Source organism: Propithecus coquereli, unplaced genomic scaffold (genome assembly GCF_000956105.1).
Source record: "Propithecus coquereli isolate 6110/MARCELLA unplaced genomic scaffold, Pcoq_1.0 Scaffold199, whole genome shotgun sequence".
NCBI classification, from domain to species: Eukaryota; Metazoa; Chordata; class Mammalia; order Primates; family Indriidae; genus Propithecus; species Propithecus coquereli.
Window position 1 is genome coordinate 2527465 of NW_012144855.1, and position 18606 is coordinate 2546070.

Below are 18606 nucleotides of genomic sequence, written 5' to 3' on the forward strand. Positions count from 1 at the left end.
CACCTGACTTCTAGTCTTTTTGTGCGAAGATTCAGTGTCATTTCTTCAACTGCCTGGATGTCATTTATATGTGCTCCCAACCTGTCACCTTCAGCACAACATAGATAAAACCACAATCACCTTTACCTAGGCTCATTTCCAGATAGTAGTCAGTTTCATGAAGAAGAAGATAATTCATTCCATGAAATAGATTGAAATATCAAGAAAAAACAAAAAAACAAAAGAAGACGTTTCACAAAATACTATAGAAATTCATCAGTGGTTAATCTTTGTTTACAAAATGGTATGACAGAACCAGAGAGTTCCCAGGCCCCAGTCAGCAGAGATTTTAAGGCAAAGGCTGCACAAATTCTAACAAGCTAGGCATAGATGGGAATAGAATGACAGGAAGTCAGGTTCACAATAAAACTGCAGGACATAGGCAGATGTCTGATAATTAAGGCAAGGCATCAGGGGAAGAGAAAGCTTATGAGGGGTCTATTGCAGCAGCAAAGAAAGATATGTTCACTCAAAAAGTTTTTAGAGCTGTCTAGTTAGATCCTATGTTTAGTGTAAAAACCCTCAGGCTTTCAAGAGCCTTAGCAAATCCAAGTTGCCTTAAGCAGAAATACTTCTCCAATGAGGCAGCTCTGGTATCTAGTCCACCCCCCAGGGAGAGATAATGAGGTTCCACCCAGGGAATGGCAAGAACAAGAAAGGTCTGATAGCATCTGAAGCCCCAGGAATTCAGAAGGCTTGTTCTCCCTCCACAAGCATCACAGAGCATGTTTGCCCTCATCTCTGAGACCGGCATCAAAAACTTTGATGTTATTCCTCCCTATCCAGGCAGGCTTTAGAGTATCTGGAAGTCTGAATCTGCAGACAAGCAGGTTAGTGATAGTGTATCAAGTGTGCTAGAGTAAAAATTACTGCAGAGATAGCATGCTACCTTTCGAAAGGCATGAAAGGATATACAGAAGGGGCGTGGCAATGAGGAGTGGCAGAGAGGAAGCGTATTAACTTTTATTTAATCCTTATTTTAAAATAGTTTCACTTGTTACAAAGAACATGTTTATTTTGTATAAGGGGAAGATGCTGACCAAACTTGCTTATCACCTCCTTTTGGGAGCATCCCATGATCCCTACATATGGAGTCAGGTAGCCTCCTCTCCTTTCCCAGAGCATTCTGTCTATCTCTGTATCATAGTACTAATCATATCCAACTGCATTTGTTGGTTCACTTGTCCAACCCTTCCACTATATTAAGCTTCCTGAGAGTTGGGAATGAAAAGAGCATGTACTATAGCTGACTCATATTTTAATACAAATTCATTGATGGATTGATTAAAGATAATAACCCCTCAACTCAATACCCTACCTCCAAGATTGGCAACCTTTTTCTATAAATAGCCACACAGTAAATATCTTAGGCTTTGCAGACCCTACACTCTCTGTCGTGACTACACCATATACCACGGTGGCATGAAAGTTGCCATAGACAGTATGTAAATGATAGGTGTGGCTGTGTTTCATTAAAACCTTATTTACAGATACTGAAATTTACATGTCATACAATTTTCATGTGTCACAAAATATGTTCTTTTGATAGTTTTTCAATGATTTAAAAATGTAAAAACGATTCTGAGCTCACAGGCTATACAAAAAGAGGCAGCAGGCCAAATTAGGCCTGTGGGCCATAGTTTAAGGACACCTAACGTCCCTGAAAGGCAGGGATGGTGATCCAGTTAGTAAAGAAATGCTGCTTAAAGGGATAATTATTCACATCTGTAATAAGTACTGAGTATGTCCCCTGCTTTCGAAAACTATAAGAACTGAGGTGGCATCAGAGTTTTATAAAGGTGAAATCATATAAGGAAGCACACCTCATTGCAGGTTGTGAGGAACACAGAAGCCTGAGTTTCCTGTTGATGATAACTAATATTTGTTGAGTAGTTTTTTATGACTAGGCTCTATTTAGTGAGTCTTAAGCGAATGAATCCATTTAATTTTCACAATCATCCTATGAAGTAGGTCCTGTTATCCAACTTTTTTAAACAAATAAAGCATGAAGAAATTCTCCAAACCTCAAAACTAAAAATTGGTAAGGGTGGGGTTTTAGAGCCAGGCAGTCCAGCTTCAGAGCCTGCTGTTTTACTGCTAAATACACCACCTCTAAAGAGGGTGACAGAGGCAAACTTTCAAACATTTCTCTAAGTTTTCCCAAGACTGGAAGAGCTGATTGGGAATGACTGGCAATGAGCGTACCATGAACTACGACCTCAGCAGATGCCATATGATCCAGACATCTATGAAGATGGAAGTCCAAATTACCAGCTGACAAGGTGTGGTGATATGGCCACTGCCTGGCCTCAGAGACTTTCATTGGCATGAAGACACACAGGCCTGTCCGGGAGGGGGCTAGTCTTTACAGTTAGACCATCATATGTTTGGGAACTCATGTGTTATTAGGTAACTAAGTCAGTCTGCTGTCAGTCCATTTGGGCTGCTATAACAAAATACCATAAATTGGGGAGCTTATAAACAACAGACATTTATTTCTCATAGTTCTGGAGGCTGGAAAGGAAGTCCAAGATCAAGGCAGATTTGGTGTCTAGTGAGGGCTCATTTTCTGGCTCATATATGGTACCTTCTAGCTATGTCCTCACATGGTGAAAGGGACCAGGCAGCACTCTGGGGTCTCTTTTTGTAAGGGCACTAATCTCATTTGTGAGGGCTCTGCTCTCATGACCTAATCATCTCTCAAAGGCACCACCTTCGAACACCATCACACCGGGGTTAGGATTTCAGCATGTGAATTTCAGGGGAACACAAACATTCAGTCCATAGCACTGTCTATCTCACATGTCTACAGGTGGTCCAGGTAAAGCTGGTAATCATTACTACTTCTACTTAGATCACATTTTTTTCTTGTAAGAGTAAGAGCAATTAATATCTGGGTGATAGAGATATAACATGTACAAATGTTCATGCAGTTTTAAAAAAGAGAGACCAATGGATGTAGCACAAGCTTCGTTTATTGTGGCCCATCAGAGTTCAGCTCTGTTAGCTTTAGGCAGTCATTTGATGGCCTGCTATTCCCAGACTTGGCCAATAGCTGTTTTAATAGCCTACAATTTCCTTATTGATATATAAATGAGATCAGCAGCTGTCCCTTTATTAGCGCATGCAGAAGCACAGCATGATTAGTATAACAGCTCTCACACTGTTAGAGCAGTGTCTGTGTCTGGACTTCATAAAAAAGTGGGTAGGATCTGAACGGGCAAAGACGTACCTACCCATTAGATCTGCTGACCATTATGTAATGGTAAGAGAACTAACTCCATAGAACATTGCCAAATATAGCACGTCTAGGAACCAATGAATTCAGAGAGCACTGAGGACTTCCTTTTGGTGAATGATATAAAAGAAAGGTGCCAGATCAAAGGCAGTACAGCATCTTTTTGCAGGTCCCTTTGAATGCTGTGAAAGGATGTAATAAATGCACAAGAATTTTACCTAGCTCAAACATACCATAAATTTTGTAGCCCAACTCATTACCTGCATTCACACAATTGATGTAGTCCTACTTTAGCATAAACAATGCTCTTTTCAGGAGGATCACAAAGTAGTAGTTCCCAGGACCCACTGACAAGTATCAAAAGATCCATATATACTCTCAAATTAGTATGAATATTTATGTACATGTTTCTGGGGAAAGTATTCATAGCATTCATCAGGGACTTAAAAGTCCAAAAGTTGAAGGGTAGTTGTAAGTTGAGTTGTATCACTATATTTTCAAGTATATTCTCAAACAGGCATTTTCAATATTTTACCACCTGAGTGGAAACTGGGTGGTTGGTCTTTGCGTACTTTAGTTTAAATGAAATCTATACTTGACCAGAGGTGAACTAGGAAGCTTAGAGATATCAATCTGTCTCTCCCCACTTGAGTGAGAGAAAGAAAGAGAGAGTTATGCCCAAATTATTTAAATAGTTCATTCGCTTTCCCACTCTCCTAGAGGGCTGTGTTACATCTCTTTATCGGCCAAATATCTTGCTTCCTACTTCATTGAGAAAACTGAAGTAATCAGAAGAAAACTTCGAGATTTTTCTCCTCCTTATCGATCCACCTTGGGCACTAACACTCAAATACACTCTCTTCCCACTTGTTATTTTAGACGAACTATCCATGCTCCTATCTAAAGCAAACCTTTCCTCTTGAGCATTGAATCCCATCCTTTCTCAAGGATATCATTCAAGAAAAATCTCTTTCCTCTCTTTCAAATATCACTTTCTCTTCTCTTTTGGATCACTTCCATTAACACAGAGATAAGCTATTGCTATTATTTCTTCCTTCCTAAAATACACACACACACACACACACACACACACACACACACACACACACTCGTGTATAACTTCTCTTGGCTCCATATCTCCATTCCTGAATCTGCTTCTAGAGAGCCTAATGCATGACCAGGTACAAAACTAAATTTCTAGAATTTACTGCCCAAACCTACTTTCCTTCTACCTTTCTCATCTCTGTTAATAGTAACTGCATCCTTCCAGTTTCTCAGGCTAAAAACTTTAGGATCACCTTGACTCCTGCCTTACAACCATCCACTCTGTCAGGGAATCTCATAACAGATTTCTACTTATCATTCAACGTTCTGGTTAGGTTCCTGTACTTCTTTCTAAAACTTTCTAGAATATTTCTGACTTCATAGAGCTCTCTCTTTTTCTACGTATCTCCACCATCACTTCTACTGCATATTCTAATGCTTATAAAGATTATCTTCTCAAACTCATTATGAATATGAACTATAACTCACACCCTCTACCTCCTGCAGGATTAAACACACTAGTGTGTATTTAGTAAGGGCTCCACAAACAGCACTCTAAGTGACTGGTTTTCTTGCAAGTTTCCAGTAAAATTGGTGCCATAAATAATACTTACTTTGATTAGTTACATTTGGAAAAATTTGATTTCCATTTCCTACATTTGAAAAGCTATCCGTCATGTCTCCAAACACCAGCATCATAAGGGGGAGTCCAGCACCGTGGATGATGGCAGCCAGAGTTCCCACCACCATATACAACCTGTCGAGCCAATTTGAGTAGCGAAACTAAAAAAGGAGAAAAAAGAGGAGCGTAGAAAAAATTAGTACAGTTTCATGGATGGTATGCTTTACTTTCAAAACATATCCAAAATCCAAACATTTTTCAGACTACTACTGCTACTATCCTAGTCCAAGGTACCTTCTACCTTTGCTAAACTATTGCAATAGCCTAAACAGAAATGGGCATTTGATTCTTCTATTGAGTTCTGGCCTAATTCTTCACATTGGACTTAATCTGTCTTCTCTTCTTATATGAAGTCTGATAAGAAGGATGGGACATTCTGGGAAACTATAAAAGTCTTTAATAGTGAGATAGGAAATCAGCAGGCCCAACTTGTTAAAAAGTTACAAGACCCAAACCAAGGTCTCCCACAAAAACAGGAATACGGGATGTAGTGAAGAAACTAGATAAGATCAGTAAGAGCCAAGATGGTAACTTAAATGACTTCTGCTCACCCTCATAGCTCATTGTACCCTGCTTATAATATATTCACATACTAAAAGAAACTCCCACCAGCGCCATGACAGTTTATAATCACCATGATAACCCCGGGAAGTTACCTTACATGGTACGAAAAGAGGGGAATCCCCGATTCCCAGAAATCTCCACCCTTTTCTCAGAAAGCCCACGAATAATCTACTCCTTATTTAGCACATAATCAAGAGATAGCCATAAATAGAGTTTGGCAGAGATGTACAGGAGCTACTCTGTCTATGGGGTAGCCTGCTTACTGTTTGTGTGTTTCATAAATTTTGCTTTCATTTCCAGCTTAAGGCTCACACTTCAATTCTTTCCTGCATGAAGCCAAGAACCCCCTTGGCTTTCAGGCCTGACCCTAGTTTTGGGGTCCTCTTTCTGGTGTCAGTGGGACTATAATATAGTATTTGTTGCTGTAGGTTCTAAGACTAGAAGGCACTTTTCATCTCATGGGAAAAAACATGAATGCAAAAAGCCCTTCAGAGGAAACATTGTGTTGTTTAAGGAAGTGGCTTGGGTTACAGAAATGCTGAACAGAATTAGCAAAATGTAAAATGATTTTAACATAATTAGAACTTAATAATGAACAGGAAGAGGAAAGGAATGAGTTAGATGCATGCTTCCCAAGGAACATTTTTCCTGAGAAAATAGAATATGGCCATAATGAATGACCAGTGAAGATCTGTGTAATCTCTTTAATCGTAGACAAGTCACAGGGAGGAAAGAAAGGCTTCTCTGGATCCAAAAAGTGATGGGAAGGGGACAAAGCAAGAGGAATCGGGTTGGGTGTGGTGGCTTACACCTGTAATCCTAGCACTCTGGGAGGCCAGGGCAGGAGAATTGCTCAAGCTCGGGAGTTCGAGACCAGCCTGAGCAAGAGCGAGACCCCGTCTCTACTAAAAATAGAAAATATAGCTGGACGTGGTGACCCGTGGCTGTAGTCCCAGCTATTTGGGTGGTTGAGGCAGGGGGAGTGCTTGAGCCCAGGAGACTGAGGTTGCAGTGAGCTGTGATAACGCCACCACACTCTACCCAGGGGGAAAGAATGAGACTCTGTCTCAAAAAAAAAAAAAAAAAAAGAGGAATGGGCTTGTGGCCCACCTGGGAAGCAATTAATACTTTTCCCATACAACTCAAGGAACTAGCTGAGAATCAAAAGAAAACCAAATGAAAGAAAACAAAAACAAACCGGATGAACCAGCCGTGGATAAACCCTGAGGCAGGGAGGCAGGTGGTTTGGCATGTGGATGCAACATGTAGCTGTAGGCAACAGATTTGTGATGTAGGGAGGAAACTGAGTGAAAAGTCATAGGCCTAGGCAGGGAATATAAAACAAAACAGAGATACAAAGATCAGACAACACAAAAGGCAGAGCAGCAAAAAGCAAGATTTTAGAACTTATATATACTTCACAAGAAGACAGAAACCAGTCCCAAAGTTAGCTAAAATGGATATTACACTAGTAATAAGTGGGAATAAATACTAAGTTGACAAGTGGAGAAATAAAGAGCAGAATAGTTCTTGGCAATAGTGGATGGCAGTTCATAAAGCAGGAGAGAAAAAGCAAAGTCAAATTATAAAATGATTAGTGAAAGTTAAGGTTTGGTGTAAAAAGAATATTGAATAAATACTTAGGTACTTGCATTCGAACTCTGCCTAGTTCTTAAAAATGTGATCAAAGGAGCTTAAGTTTGGGTTGATGATATAACTTTCCATAAACTAAAAATATCATTTTCTTTACAAATTCAAACCTTAAGGAGAGAATGATGCTTTGGCATATTTTTTTTTCTATTTCATTGAAGTGCAGGTTTAATTTTGCTACCATGTACTTTGTCTTAACTAAGCGTTCACCCATTTCCTTAAAAAACACAAATGAAGAGGAAGAGATGGGCAGAAACCATTTATCTTCTCTTAAAGACTCTATTAAAGTAGACAAAATATTGAACTCCTCAGTACAGGAAGAGAAGATACTTGATATACAAAGATTTCTCTCATCACCACCACCACACGGCATTTTGCCTCCAGAACTATCACTGGCCTAGTAATACCAAGCAGGCCATGAATGCAAACATTTATAGTTGGCCTACTCAACTGTAATAGAGAGAATGGCCCAGGGAGGAAAAAAAAAACATGCAAAAAATTTCTGTCTCTTTAAAACTTCCCCCACTCTTTTTGAGAACTGAAAACTGCATCCCTGCCTCAGGCCAGTGGTGGAGAAGCAGAGAAGCGGCCTTTTGTTCTTGCACCCCAGGCAGACACCAGCCCCCCAGTGGGCCCAGGTGGGGCTTTGTCTTTGGCAGAGATGAAACCATTAGAATACTTGACCACAATAGCCTAGAACTGAGGGGCCCTCCCTTTAAAAAGCTCTGTATTTCTGCTTATGTTGAGGAAATTTGGATTTTGAGACAAAAAGGTCTACCCATTTTTCCTCCTTTGCTGACAAAGTAATAAAAACCTCTCTTTCCTCCTCCCCAAACCACTTGTCCTCATTCTTCTGAGTTGGCCTCGAGGACAAGTGTCAAGCTTTTCATAACATAACGACAGATAAAAGTCAGAGATAAATAGCAAAGATATAACCCTTGCCTTCAGAGAGTTTAAAGAGAAGGAAGGCAAAGCAAAAAATTTATGCAATACGTACTCTGCATGCTTTGACAGCATAGTGTACAGAATAGACATAAAATCGAGCCAATGGTCATTCCCTCCTTTGTGGAAAAGTTTCATAAGGGAGGTGATATATCCTTCCACATCCAGCTTTGAAAGTTGAGTGACTATTTAGAAGAAGGAAGGCATTCCAGCCAGAAAGAACAGTAAGCAGAAATAGGAAAGATCATAAAATGCTTAGAAAAGACTGGGGTCTCTCAAGTTTGGGGTGTGGAAGTAGCAAGAAAAAGTAGATTGACCTAGAGGCACCTCTCCCCGAGCTGGGAAAACTGGAAGAGGCAAGGGTTGGAGCAGAAGGAGGGCAGAGAAGTCTCATTTGAATGCCTAGCCTGGAAGTACAATCCAGGAAGTATGTGGAAAGAATTCAGAGTTTGGGACACAGATTTGTGGTTCTAGGGTATGTAGCAGAAGTCACGGGAGTGGATAAGACCAAATCATCCAGGAAGAGATAGAGATAGTATTTTGACTTTTTTTTTTTTTTTTTTTTTTTTTTTTTGAGACAGAGTTTCACTGTGTTGCCCAGGCTAGAGTGCCGTGGCGTCATCCTAGCTCACAGTAACCTCAAACTCCTGGGCTCAAGCGATCCTTCTGCCTCAGCCTCCCGAGTAGCTGGGACTACAGGCATGCGCCAGCATGCCCGGCTAATACTTTCTATATATTTTTAGTTGTCCGATTAATTTCTTTCTATTTTTTTAATAGAGACGGGGTCTCACTCTTGCTCAGGCCGGTCTCGAACTCCTGAGCTCAAATAATCCGCCCGCCTCGGCCCCCAGAGTGCTAGGATTAGAGGCATGAGCCACTGCGCCCGGCCGTATTTTGACTTTTTTTTTCCCCTAAGAGATGGGGTCTTGCTGTGTTGTCCAAGCTTGAATGCAGTGGCTATCACAGGTGCAATCATAGCTCACTACAGTCCCCAGCTGCTAGGCTCAAGCAACCCTCCCACCTCAGTCTCCTGAGTAGCTGGGACTACAGGTGCATGCCACCATGCCTGGCTTTTGACTGTCCTTTTGATGATCTTGGGGTGAAAAGAAGAGAAAGGATGGTTACTAGAGTGGGATACAATGTCAAAGGAGGACTATTTAATGAAGTCTTATGTTGATAGGTAAATCAGTGAAAGAGACAACTGGTGGAAATACAGGAAGAAAATGGAAATGAAGCAATGTCCAAGATAATAATAAAACAATTATTTCAAGAACATGAGGCAGGGGATCGTCAGTTAATGCTATAAGTATTATGTGAAATAAGATATTCCCATGATGCCTCAAAATTCCTTCATAATTGTAAGAGGGCAGAGTTACCTGTACAATGGAAGGATCCAGTCTGTCATCACCTTAATCAAGTGATCGAAGTTAGCTTCATAAAAAAATAGAATACCCTGACATTTGATGTTTCCAGATGTGATGAGATACGACATCCCCTATGCAATTTTCTTATCAAAAATGTTTGACCTGAATGTAATGATACTTTTACACCTAACTTTCAGTATATAAGAACTCAAGAAAACGAGCAAGAAAAAAATCAAACAACCCCATTAAAAAGTGGGAAAAAGACATGAACAGAAGCTGTTCAAAAAAAGATACACAATAAACATATGAAAAAAATGCTCAACATCACTAATCATCAGGGAAATGCAAATCAAAACCATAATGAGATATCACCTAACCCCAGGGAGGATGGCTTTTATCAAAAAGTCCTAAAACAATAGATGCCGGCATGGATGCAGCAAGAAAAGAACACTTATATACTGTTGGTAGGACTGCAAACTAGTAAAATCTCTACGGAAAATAGTATGGAGATTCCTCAAAGAACTAAAAGTAGACCTACAATTTGATACAGCAATCCCACTACTAGGTATTCACCCAAAGGAAAAAAGTCATTGTATCAAAAATACACTTGCACTCAAATGTTTATTGCCACACAATTCACAAACGCAAAGCTGTGGAATCAACTCAAGTGCCCATCAATACATGAGTGGATTAATAAAATGTGGTGTATGTATACTATGGGATACTACTCAACCACTAAAAAATGAATTTGGGCTTTTTGCAACAATTTGGATGGAACTGGATACCATTCTTCTAAGTCAGGTATCGCAAGAATGGAAAAACAAACACCACATGTACTCACTATTAAATTTGAACTAGCCAATCAGCACTCATGTGCACAGATGTTAGTAAACCTCAGCGGAAATCAAGCAGGTGAGACACTGGAGAGGAGGATGGGTGAAATCATACCTAACGCGTATATCTGGGTGATGGACACACTTATAACTCTGACTCAAGCTGCACAAAAGCAATTCATGTAACCAAAACATTTGTACCCCTGTAATATTATGAAATAAAAAAAAAAAAAGAAAAAAGAAATGCAAAGCATGGAAGAACATGGAAGTAATCAAAATAGATGATGGGTACATACGTATGAAGTTTACTATTCTATACCTTTTTTTAATATGTTTAAGATTTTTCATAATAAAACTTAGTAAAGAGCTAGGTGCTGTGGCATGCACCTGTAGTCCCAGCTAGTCAGGAGGCTGAGGTGGGAGGATCACCTGAGCCCAGGAGTTCAAGTCCAGTGTGGGCAACAGAACGATACACTCATCTCTAAATAAAAAATATTTAAAAATTGATTTTAAAAAAATTTGGTAAAGAGAAGAGGCAAAGGTATGTCTCTTCATTTCAGACTAGAAGGAATAAGATAAGAGTATAAATACAACTTTCCAGGAATAAAGACAAAGCTGACAGAGTTCAGAATCTCGTATTTCTTTGTGACATGAAGCAAGATTGATTTCTGGAGAGAAGGAGGTGAGAAGATTTGAGGAAGTGGTAACACAATGCTAAGTAGGACAAAAGTCTCAGTCAAACGCCCTAGCTCTCTGGTTTACTAGGAAGGAGACTTTGGGGGTGGGGGTGGGGAATCTCTTAATAGCCTTGAGCCTCAGTTTCTCCATTTACAAAATGAGGAAAATATTTATACATACAGAAAACCTTACATAGTTATGATAAAAATGAGACTTAATACATGAAACTTTTATTAAGCTATGATATAAAACTATACAACATAAACAGGTATTGTTATTGGTCTTGGAAATGTAATAATTAATAAGACTTTCCAGGCTCTTACAGTCAAGGATCAGGTAGACAAAAAATTGTAACACTCCAGGTCAAATGTTAAGACAAAGGTATAAACTAATTATAACTGGAGCACTTTTTAAAAAAGGAAATAGAAAATGGTTAGATGCTCATAGGAAAGACAGACAAAGTGAAACAGAACCACATAAAAGGAGGGTTGATCAGTGCTGCAAGCCAAGGGTTAGGCTTCCCAGGGCAAAGAAGTAGAAGGTGCTGGCAGGAAAGAGGTTTAGGTAATATTCAGCAGGCTCGATGCAAACGTGACCTTACTATGGTGCTTGGAGTGGAGAGGGAAATCAGTGAATTCACCCATTCATTCATTCATTCATTCACTATTCAAAATTTATTCAATATTCAATATTTATTACAAACCTAATAAAGGTCAGGTTGGTTCTAGGTACTAATAACAACAATGAATAACACAAGCTACCTGTCCTCACAAAGTTTACATTCTAGTGCAGGTAGTAAAAGAGGGAATAGATGTATGTAACATTTATTCAATATCTAAGTACCTATTAAAGTTCCGGGAACTGTTCTATGCATTTGGGATACAGTAGCGAACAAAATATACATAAACTCCTGCTCCCATGGAGCTTACATTCGGAGAAAAGACAAAGAGATGAACAAGAAATTAGACAGTGGTAAGTATTGAGAAGAAACAGCACCCAGGGTACTATGCCACAGCGACAGGCAGGGGCAGCTGGTTTAGATGGCTGGTCAGAGAATGTCTTTCTAAGAAGGTAACATCCAAGATGAGACCTCACTCACAGGAAGGATACAGTTCATGTGATGATCTGGGGACTGAGCATTTCAGGCAGGAAGAGCAAAGGCCAAGGCCCTTGGGTGAAAATCAGCTTGGCGAGTCTCAAGGATGAACAGAATGCCCTAGGGCAAGAGCGAGGGAGGAGATTTGTCCGCGGTGAAGGCAGAGAGGAGAGGAAGGTCAGACATGCAGGGCCTTTTATAGTCATAGGAAGAAGGAGTTTGGGTTTCATGCCAAACTTCTAGCTTGGTGGAAAGGAAAGGCTTTCAATGTTTATAAGGTAGAAACTGATGTGATAATGACGTGGCTGCTATGGGAAGATTTTCAGAAGGGCAAAAATGAAGGAGGGATAAAAGGAGAAAAGAGAACAACTGAGAAAGTCTGACCAGGTGTGGTAGGCAGAATAAGGGTCCCCCAAACACATCCATATCCTGATCCCAGGAACCTGTGAATGTACTTCCTTACATGGTAAGCACTTTGCATGTTTTAAGGATCTCAAAATGGGGAGATTATCCTGGATTATCCAGACAGGCCCAATGTAATCACACGGGTGCTTAAAAGAGGGAAGCAGGGGCTCAGAGTCAGCGGCAGGACGTGTGATGGCTGATGTAAGAGGTGGAGTAATACAAGGAAGGGTCCATGAGTCCAGGAATGCCAGTGTCTTCCAGAAGCTAAAAAAGGGAAGGAACATATTCTCCTCTAGAGCCTCCAGAAGAAATGCAATCCTGCCAATACCTTGATTTTAGCCCAGTAAAACGTATGAATCCAGATTGTCAGATAACAAATTTGCGATGTCTTAAGCCACTAAATTGGTGGTATTTTCCTACAGTAGCAATAGGGAACAACTGCACGATGTTAAAAGAGGGATAATAAAGAGGAAGGGCAAAGCTGGAAGGAATTATAAATTGTGGTCAAAGACTGATACATTTGAGTTTAGACCTTTGTAAACAAAAGCCCAACCAGACAATAAGCCCAAGGTCCTGCCCACAAGTGTAATTTACTAACGCAGTGTATGGGGCAGCGTTGTTAGAATTGAAGAGGTCAAAGAATGCTGAACCTAGGAGTTATTAATATTTATAAGATTACCAAGATACTCAGAAGACTAATGGAAGCATAGGTGAATGAAGTAGAAGCAAGCAATGCCAGAGTCCCCAATGAAGGAGGAGTAATTAGAAAGTGCATACCACTGAAAATGGATAGGAGATGGTACAATTAAGCAGAGTGAAGCTCAAATGACAAGTGAGTTTGCATAAGCATCAAAAAATAATTTGGAAGTGGCTTTGTGGAACTAGAGGAATGTCGATAGCATCCCTGACTCCTGGCAACACAAGAAAATAACAAGGAGCTGGAAGGAAAATAAGCAGACTGTGATATCACTGACGTAAACAGAAGAAAGAAAATGGTGGGCAGTCTCAAGTGCTGTGAGAGGTAAAGATGGAATTCTAAAACGTCCACTGAATTTAGTGAGTGGTGGGGACAGGAGCCAAACTACAATATGTTGAGAACCGACTGGAAGGTGACAGCAAGGCAGAAAGCAAAGGCAACTCTTGTGCGTGAAGGGAGCTAGTGTGGGGACAGCTCCAAGAAGAGCATTCGTAAGATGAAAGAGCCTTGATGTATCAAGGTCAATGTGACAGACCCAGATGAAGGGGAGAGATTGAAGACACAGAAGAAAAACAACAATAATGTCAGGTCCTTGAGAAGGCAGAGGTGATGGGAGCCAAAGTACAAGTGAGTGATTAGTTTTAAGAACTTAAAAACTCTGTTGTAACCGGAAAGGAAGAGGAGGAACAGATCCAGGTACAGGCAGATTTTTAAGATCACTGCAGCTGTGAAGGTCAAGGAATGGTGATCCATAGAACCATAAAAGTCACCCAAGTTGGTAGGTAGGAGTACCTACCCTGGAAAGGAGATACCGAGCCAGGTGGTAAAGTCTTCAATGAGCAGGTGGCAGAAAATCAGAAGATAGCAACGAACAAAGAACTCTTCAACTCCAGGCAGATAAGCATTTAACCAATCATAAACTATCATAAACAATTACAGTTGTGAAAACAAATAGGCATGTCTGGGCAAAATCTGGGCCTCCCCCTCTTACTAGCTATGTGACCCTGTGACTCTGAATGCACTATTTGACTTCTGAGTGAGTTTCTTCATCTGGAACATAAGGATAACACAAGTTCCTATATCAAAGGGTTATTGTGAAGATTACGTCAAATAATACACACGGGGTTCTTAACAAATGCTTAATACAGAGGAAGCACTTAACATTGCCAGCTATTATCCATTTAGAAAAAAATTAGTGTTTCAATAAGATACGTAAAGTAGAAATCTCAGAATTGAACCTGCAGCACAATTCTGGCAAGAGTGTATAATCTTCTACGGAGTTCGTTTTGCATGGCAACTGCAGCCCATCTTTTATTTTTCTTGCCCTTATTTCCATTTGTCCCATTTCCTCACTTGCTTTAGATTTTATTCCACTTTTGTGTTTCTGTAAATGTTGAATCAAGGCCTGATATAAGTAAAATCAAGCCTATAGAAAATTTGAATCTATCTTACCACTTTCATCACTTTCTCCAGACTAACAAAAACTCTCATAGGAGAAATAAGTTAACAGACATTGTGTGCAGAAAAGAGTTAACATCGCTGCTCTGAGGTTGCTGTGTTTAGAAAGGTCTGCATACAACGTTGGCCCGTGGCTGGTATGTAGAACTTGGATTTTGGTAGGGTTACCACCACTCTAGCTTATAAATGTGGCCAAACTATTTGTATAAACAATATGGTGTTTATGCTGAACATCTGCCTTCCTTCTAAGAATCTGGAGTTTCAGTGTATGCTGGGCAGAGAGGGTGCCTACATGATCAGCCCCCCGTAAAAACCTTGGCCACTGAGTCTCTAATGAGCTTTTCTGATAGCATTCCACACGTGTTGTCACAACTCGTTGCTGGGGAAATTAGGTGTGCCCTGTTATTAATAAGCAATGCCAATAACATCAGCATTTCATTGTTAAATGGCATTTTACTGTTAAGTTATGTCCTTGTTTATAAGTTTTATATACAAATTAGGTTCACCATTTCCTATGTCAACTCTTCAGGAAAAAGATATGAGGAAAATCTAAGCAGTACAACACTTCATCAACAGGCTTAAAACCAAGTCCCTCTACCCTGGCCCCACAGTGTATCCCTGGGCAAGTAAATATGTCTGGCCTCAGTTTCTTCATCTGTAAAATTGGAATAATAATAGTATCTGACGCAAATGGATTTGTAAGGATTAAATGAGATCATATACAAGGTTCTTAGAACAATGCCTGGCAAATACCCTGTATGTGTGTTGGTTATTACCCCATATTCACACCCCAAATTTTTATTCTTTTGTGGTTTGAAATGAATTGAGTAATGATAATATTATCTCTATATCGTAGGTCTATTAAATTTTCTAAAATATAAGACTCCTGAGTTTTTAAAAGATATATACTACAAATAGTAAAAGCTAAACTACAAAAGACAGAAATGTTTCAGTGTCAAAATGACAGAGCTGAAATCTTGGGAATAAATCCAATTTTAACATACAACCTTCTTTCCATACAAGAATGTCTGGAAATGTAAAAACAAAATCTACAACAAACAAAAACTGTCACCTCGTTACTTACATAATCTGAGAATGACTGAAGTATATTGTCTCATTTCCCAAAAGTTCCAAAGGGAATGGAGATAGAACAAAAGAAGGAGCTGTGGCCGAGAGCAATCGTGGCACGGGAAGATGAAGCTCGTTGTGTAAGGCAACCACAGAGTTCTCAGTGTAAACGTCATTTGACTGTTTTTTCCCTTATTTTTATATTCAATTTACTAAAATTCATTTTATAAGACAGTCTATCCACTCCCTCCCCTTAAAAAGAAAGTCTGGTGTGTTATGACTAAATGAGAAATTCTGTGCTGCAAAACTTGGTTTGGTAGTCTTCTGGGTTCTAATCTCTGGAACAGTTCACCTAAATTTGCACTATTAGGAAAAAGAAAGTAAGAACCCAGGTATATAGAGATCATCAACCAGCCACACCCATAAAATTCCTGTCTTATTCCAAGTGTAAGTAGGACCACCATGGTCACATCAGAAAATGAAATAGAGTTATATTAAGGTTTTTAAATTCTAGATTTTCAGCTATTCAGCAGAGAGGAATAATGGTGTATAGAACAGGCCAAAACCGTAGCAATAAATAATCCATTGTTTACCTTCCATTATTATGGCTGCCTGAGACTTTGACCTCAAACCTGCCAAGATTTCAGAGCCATTAAAGACACCACTTGAGGTAGCTGCTTTCCTCCGTCCAGATGGCAAAGACCGCCACTGGGAGAAGTGCTTGTGTTGGTTACAGATCAGTGGCAACATAACTAACTAAAAGAATATTGAAATCTAGGCTAGGAAGGGTGGCTGCTGATGATTAATTCACATGGCAAGTGAAGATCAGCATTGCCCCTGAAAATAAACTAAATCAAATCAATTCATTTTGCCTCTTCACTAACATACTAAGAAAATATTATACCAGATGAAATCACTCTTTTCTGTGTAAAGAGAAGTCAAATTTTCAAAGTATTTTGATAGTGAATGAATTCAAAACTCACCATTGCAAATGCACTGACAGTTGGTTTCTTTTCCTTCTTTTTTTTTTTACCGAAAAACCTAGAAATAGAATTATACAAAACTTTAAAAATTATACAAGTTTTTTAAATTACCAAATATAGAGCTTATATATAACAAGAAGCATGTCTATTCAGTAAAAAACAGATTAATAATAGTATGATCCCATGTATGAAGTTTAAATATAAATATGTTTACATATATCTTAAAAATCTATATATGTAGTTGTCACTGGATGTTGGGATCTCTATAAAAACATTTTCTTCTTTGTGCCTTTGATATTTTCTAATTTTCTATGATAAATACACATACGCATCCCTTTTGCAACTCTATACTGAAAAAAAGAGTTCCTTATTTTTATTCTTATTAGAAAATCAGTCATGCTCTCCAGAATTAATTCCCTTAATGTCACCTAAGTAATTCTAGCAATAGATATTCTACCTATCCACTACCTAGATATTATTCTTAATCACTCCCTTTACTAATGAAGAGTAGTGACAATCAGATGCTGGACATAACTGGCCTAAGGAAAAAAGTAATTAAATCACTCTCTATGAGCAAATCTAATTCTAAAAAAAGTATTTGGAGCTTTAAATGGACATTCTGACATAAACGCAATCTAGAATGGCTATAGCCCAAAAAGATATTCTGTACACTGTCAAAAAGCTTTCCTCAGGCATAAGGTCAACTATTATTTTGAGCCCAGATTCAAATGAATCATCCAACTCTGTAACCCGTTTTCCACTCTATGTAACTGCCACCTAGGATGTGAATGCAAACCAACCATAACAAATCAGCTTCATCTATACTTTTGTATGTATAAAAGACTATTTTAGGAAAGAATCACATTGTTTTTGCATAGATTTTTGAGTTCAAAAGGTTAATTCATCTTTGTCTTCATTCTTTACACTATGTGAGGTCTAAAGAGGTGAAGAAACTTCTGAAGAAAAAAAACCAGAGTTTACCCATATTAGGCTTTGGAGTGACGTTAGACAGGCATAAAAACACATAAAATACACAAACATAACTCTTCAGGTTTGGGCCCACCCTATTTCCAGTAAAGTCATAGTTTCAGTTTCCCTGGAACAAGCATGAAAGGAGAAAAATAGCCATAAATAATTTGAGTTTTAGTTCTAAGTTTTTTATTGATTTTTTCATTCTCTAAAACTGCTGCTACTCTGGAGAACTTGTAACGTTCCAGGTACTAGCTTAGTAAGTACTTGCCACACATGATTTATAAACAACTCTATGAGGAAGACGTATTTTTGTCCTATTTTTAGAGATGAGAAAACTGCACAAGAGAGCAGAGTTAACTAATTTGTCCAAGGCCCCACAGCTGGAACAAAGCCAAGATCTAAATGCCAACTCTGTTCCCTGACCATCAACCTATAAGGGGTGACCTCAGACTTCTGAGATACTGCATCCCACAGAAATGCAGCTTCACACTCTTCAACCCTACTAGATTACTTGTTTATCTCCATCAGCACAAAGCACAGTGCTTACAAAAGCAAATCACTCATCAAACATCATTTTAAAAAAGAATCTTTGCAAATATACATATTTCAAATAGTACTATTATTCCAGTATTATCTATTATCAAAGCTATGTATATGCTTCTTTAAAATCCCATGTTAAAATATATAGTTAAGAAAAGATTAAAATCAATGACATTGAGCACAGTTTAATAAAAATACTAATCTAAAATATAATCTCTAATTTGAAAAATGTCTGTAGGCCATGATAGAACCAATAACAAAATGAAGATACAGGCAGGATCAATTTTCCTTACTATTTCCCTTTACATACCCTCAATACTTCTTTTTCAAATATACCTAAGTATTTTGTCATA

General features: G+C 38.9%; 1 protein-coding gene across 2 annotated transcripts in view; it reads right to left on the reverse strand.

Moving 5' to 3' along the window:
• Nucleotides 1-18606, reverse strand: part of ABCB1 (ATP-binding cassette, sub-family B (MDR/TAP), member 1) — a 115050-nt gene that overhangs the window by 91563 nt on the left and 4881 nt on the right. For both annotated transcript variants that reach the window (XM_012643510.1, XM_012643512.1), the window contains exons 3-4: nt 16742-16799; nt 4936-5104 (exon numbers count right to left, since the gene is read on the reverse strand). In XM_012643510.1, coding sequence (XP_012498964.1) covers nt 4936-5104; nt 16742-16799 — 227 coding nt within the window. The remainder of the gene's footprint in view (nt 1-4935; nt 5105-16741; nt 16800-18606) is intronic.